Source organism: Procambarus clarkii, chromosome 25, assembly GCF_040958095.1.
Source record: "Procambarus clarkii isolate CNS0578487 chromosome 25, FALCON_Pclarkii_2.0, whole genome shotgun sequence".
Classification (NCBI taxonomy): Eukaryota; Metazoa; Arthropoda; class Malacostraca; order Decapoda; family Cambaridae; genus Procambarus; species Procambarus clarkii.
The window spans coordinates 29,087,450-29,092,505 of NC_091174.1; the positions used below are offsets into that span (position 1 = coordinate 29,087,450).

At 45.2% G+C, this 5,056-nt stretch overlaps 1 protein-coding gene across 1 annotated transcript; it reads right to left on the reverse strand.

Annotated features, from left to right (window-relative positions):
- Window positions 1-2,448: 2,448 nt before the first annotated feature.
- LOC138368494 (homeobox-like protein HDP1) lies at window positions 2,449-3,054 on the reverse strand. The gene has a single exon (XM_069331015.1). The coding sequence runs from the start codon at window positions 3,052-3,054 to the stop codon at window positions 2,449-2,451; it is 606 nt and encodes a 201-aa protein (XP_069187116.1).
- Window positions 3,055-5,056: the final 2,002 nt, after the last annotated feature.

A 5,056-nucleotide genomic window follows, 5' to 3' on the forward strand; every position in this document is an offset into this window, starting at 1 on the left:
GTGTGCTGTGGACACCTGCGTGCTGTGGACACCTGTGTGCTGTGGACACCTGTGTGCTGTGGACACCCGTGTGCTGTGGACACCCGTGTGCTGTGGACACCCGTGTGCTGTGGACACCTGCGTGCTGTGGACACGTGTGTGCTGTGGACACCTGTGTGCTGTGGACACCCGTGTGATGTGGACACCTGCATGCTGTGGACACCCGTGTGCTGTGGACACCCGTGTGCTGTGAACACCCGTGTGCTGTGGACACCTGCATGCTGTTTACACCCGTGTGCTGTGGACACCTGTGTGCTGTGGACACCCGTGTGCTGTGGACACCTGTGTGCTGTGGACATTCGTGTGCTGTGGATACCTGCGTGCTGTGGACACCTGCGTGCTGTGGATACCTGCATGCTGTGGACACCCGTGTGCTGTGGACACCTGTGTGCTGTGGACACCTGTGTGCTGTGGACACCCGTGTGCTGTGGACACCTGTGTGCTGTGGACACCCGTGTGCTGTGGACACCTGCGTGCTGAGGACACCCGTGTGCTGTGGACACCCGTGTGCTGTGGACACCCGTGTGCTGTGGACACCCGTGTGCTGTGGACACCTGCATGCTGTGGACACCCGTGTGCTGTGGACACCTACGTGCTGTGGACACCTGTGTGCTGTGGACACCTGTGTGCTGTGGACACCCGTGTGCTGTGGACACCCGTGTGCTGTGGACACCCGTGTGCTGTGGACACCTGCGTGCTGTGGACACGTGTGTGCTGTGGACACCTGTGTGCTGTGGACACCCGTGTGATGTGGACACCTGCATGCTGTGGACACCCGTGTGCTGTGGACACCCGTGTGCTGTGAACACCCGTGTGCTGTGGACACCTGCATGCTGTTTACACCCGTGTGCTGTGGACACCTGTGTGCTGTGGACACCCGTGTGCTGTGGACACCTGTGTGCTGTGGACACCCGTGTGCTGTGGACACCTGTGTGCTGTGGACATTCGTGTGCTGTGGATACCTGCGTGCTGTGGACACCTGCGTGCTGTGGATACCTGCATGCTGTGGACACCCGTGTGCTGTGGACACCTGTGTGCTGTGGACACCTGTGTGCTGTGGACACCCGTGTGCTGTGGACACCTGTGTGCTGTGGACACCCGTGTGCTGTGGACACCTGTGTGCTGTGGACACCTGCGCAGAGGCGTAGTTAGACAAGTAAAGTGTTGTACCATCTGGTCAGGAGCACACTGAGGCCTGCCAGCGAGGTACAAGATAATCACCATATATATATATATATATATATATATATATATATATATATATATATATATATATATATATATATATATATATATATATATATATATATAAGTGGTACCTCGGCTTACGAGCTCCCCTGGTTACGAGTTTTCGGGTTACGAGCAGGATTTAGGACTATTCTGCCTGAATTCTTTGTGAGGATTTACAGTTTTTTGTCTGATTTTTGTCCATTTGAGCATAAAAGATGTTATTATATCTCGCCATGGGTCCCAAGAAAGCCAGTGGTAAGGTTCAGCCAAGAAAATAGTTGTGAGTAGAGGCAGTAAAGGATGTCCCCTCTTCGTTAAGAAAATATGTGAAGTATGGGAAGAACTGCAAAGTTTTGTTGAAAAAACCCAGATAAAGCTGTAGCAGGCCGTTGCATTGAGCTTTTAAATGACAATGTGATGTCTTACTACAGACAAGTGTTAAAATGTAGGGAAAAACATGAGTCTTTAGACAGATTATTAGTAAGACAAGCAAGCAGTGAGCCAAAAGCAGGTCCTAGTGGTATGCAGGCAAAACGTGCCAGAGAGTGCACACCAGAGAAGTCCTCACTGCCTGATGTTATAATGGAAGGGGACTCCCCTTCCAAAGAGTAACACCTCTCCTCCTCCCCCTCCTCACCATCTTCCATTTGCCAACAGCAATCATCAGCAAGGGTAAGTAATAACTTGAACATAGTTTTGTAGTGTAGATTTACATGAATTAGGTATAAAATTTAGTTTGAAGTGAGGTTTTTGGGAAGTCAGGAACGGATTAATTCATTTCCCATTATTTCTTATGGGGAAATTAGCTTCAGGTTACGAGTTTTCGGGTTACGAGCTGTCTCCAGGAACATATTAAACTCTTAAACCAAGGTACCACTGTATATATATATATATATATATATATATATATATATATATATATATATATATATATATATATATATATATATATATATATATATATATATATATATATAAAGCAGTTAATATAAATCAGTTTATGCTGACATCTTACTTCTGTTTAGTTATAGATGGCTTATAGCGTAACCGGAGCAGTATTACCTAGCAGTCTACGAAGCAATCACTGAGTACTGTGAGACGGGTAATGTTACTTCCCAGAAGTAGACGGGATCAATTTAGGCAGTTAGACCCGGTGATCACTCGCAAGGAGTTGATCACTCACAAGGAGTTGATCACATGCAAGGAGTTGATCACTCGCAAGGAGTTGATCACATGCAAGGAGTTGATCACTCGCAAGGAGTTGATCACACGCAAGGAGTTGATCACACGCAAGAAGTTGATCACATGCAAGGAGATGATCACATGCAAGGAGTTGGTCACTCGCAAGGAGTTGATCACACGCAAGGAGATGATCACATGCAAGGAGTTGATCACATGCAAGGAGATGATCACACGCAAGGAGTTGATCACACACAAGGAGATGATCACACGCATGGAGATGATCACACGCATGGAGCTGATCACACGCATGGAGATGATCACACGCATGGAGATGATCACACGCATGGAGATGATCACACGCATGGAGATGATCACAACCAAGGAGATGATCACAACCAAGGAGATGATCACACGCAAGGAGTTGATCACACGCAAGGATATCACCCGCAAGGAGTTGATCACACGCAAGGAGTTGATCACACGCAAGGAGTTGATCACATGCAAGGAGTTGATCACATGCAAGGCATTGATCACACACAAGGAGTTGATCACATGCAAGGAGTTGATCACATGCAAGGAGTTGATCACACGCAAGAAGTTCATCACACGTAAGGAGTTGATCACACACACAAGGAGATGATCACACACATGGAGATGATCAGACACAAGGAGTTGATCACACGCAAGGAGTTGATCACACACAAGGAGTTGATCACACGCAAGTAGATGATCACATGCAAGGAGCTGATCACACGCATGGAGATGATCACACGCATGGAGATGATCACACGCATGAAGATGATCACAAGCAAGAAGTTGATCACTCACAAGGATATGATCACTCACAAGAACATGATCACTCACAAGGAGATGTTCACTCAAAAGGATATGATCACTCACAAGAACATGATCACTCACAAGGAGATGTTCACTCAAAAGGATATGATCACTCACAAGGAGATGATCACTCACAAGGAGATGATCACTCACAAGGAGATGACCACTCAAAAGGTGATGATAACTGGTGATAACTATCGGCCACATCACCTACGTCTCCGGACAAGAAGGCGTCCACTCTCCCAGCATGTATATTGACGCTTGATTTGTTTAGTTAATTTTGGCAAGGATAAGATATTGGATACGATCCTTCTAGCATATTATTATTTATATTATGAGATTAATATATTTGAGATTTACTGGATATCATTTAAGCTACGAGTAATAATTATATATTGTGAAGAGTTTTAATAATTCTCTTCACAGAGAAATAACATTAACGTGATATATTAAAAATGGAATTCAACAGGAGCTTTGATGAGGGCTCGAACCTATGTGCTGGGTGTTCTCAGCACACAGGGAACGCTCTAGTCCACTACACCACCACATGTTCCAAGACTTGCAATTTGGGGCACTACAACACCCTCGAGGGTCTCTTGAGGTACGTTTATTGATATATCACGTTAATGGGATTTGTCTGTGTATTGAAGGTAGTCTAATTGAGAGCTACGGGTTGACGGAACCCGAGTGCAAGGGGGAGGGGAGGGGAGGGAATTGTGTGAAACCCCGGTTAGGCTTATGTGTAAACCTCGGGACCTTGTGGGTGCAGTAGTAACCACAGGTTTGCAATTCAATCGACAGTAGTGCGTCTAGGAACTCACAGAGCATGGGTTCGAACCCCTCATCAAGGCTCCTGTGGATGTGTTTATAGTTCACGGGTTACCTGTGTCTTAACACACAGGGATGTCTATACAAAAGATAAACGGAAGAATTACTCGTAGTTCATTTGTTTCAAATTTATAATTAAATAATTACAAATATGTACAGTATTTTTAATACAACAACGGAAAATGTATCTTCTTAGTGCATATACAGTTATATAAGTAATATAATGTGAGTATAGCACATACCTGAACGGACCATGCAACATTACCTGGTCCATGTCCTAAGAGACTCTTGTGGGACCCTTGACATATTGACTTAGAAAATTTCTCGCCGCTACATCCAATAGTTTAGCTTTGCATCTATCTGTACCGCAATGTTCTCATCTGTGTTCATGGTAGATGTCGCTCATGATTAACAGCTTCGAGCTACTCCTGCAGGACCCCGAGGCTGTGCTCTCCCTCTATTATATTAATGGTTGCCATGCTGCTTCTTTTATACTCCTCTCTGGGTCTTTTGTCATTTTGTGGATGGTTATACACTATTATTCAAATTATTTTTGGTTGTCCCATTGTCATAGTTCCCATTGAGCAGTGTCTGAACCCTTCACAGCTCGGGATGACCATGTCTTCGAGACCCCAGTCCTTGCTTGTCATCCTCCTCCTCCTCCTCCTCCTTAACTCTCTTTCCTTCCAAAAGAAGTCCTGCGGGAGCACTGCATTTTATATGATACTTGACAATTTTAATTCTGTGAGTGCTATTATATTGTTTTTTTGTATTTGTGACTTTTCCCGAACTTTGCTTGTCATTTATTTAATCCTGTCTATTTTTTAGTACGTTTCTTGACGCTCACTTTCTTCTGGCCATTATCATTTACTCGTCCCCTTGACGCCCATTCCACTAATGAAGTTGTCTTCTGTTTGAGCCTATTTAGAGGGGGTTCTTT

What these genes read in the sequence shown, in the direction of transcription:
- LOC138368494 (XM_069331015.1), bottom strand. Translation starts at nt 3,054, where the DNA reads ATGAACTTCTTGCGTGTGATCAACTCCTTGCATGTGATCAACTCCTTG.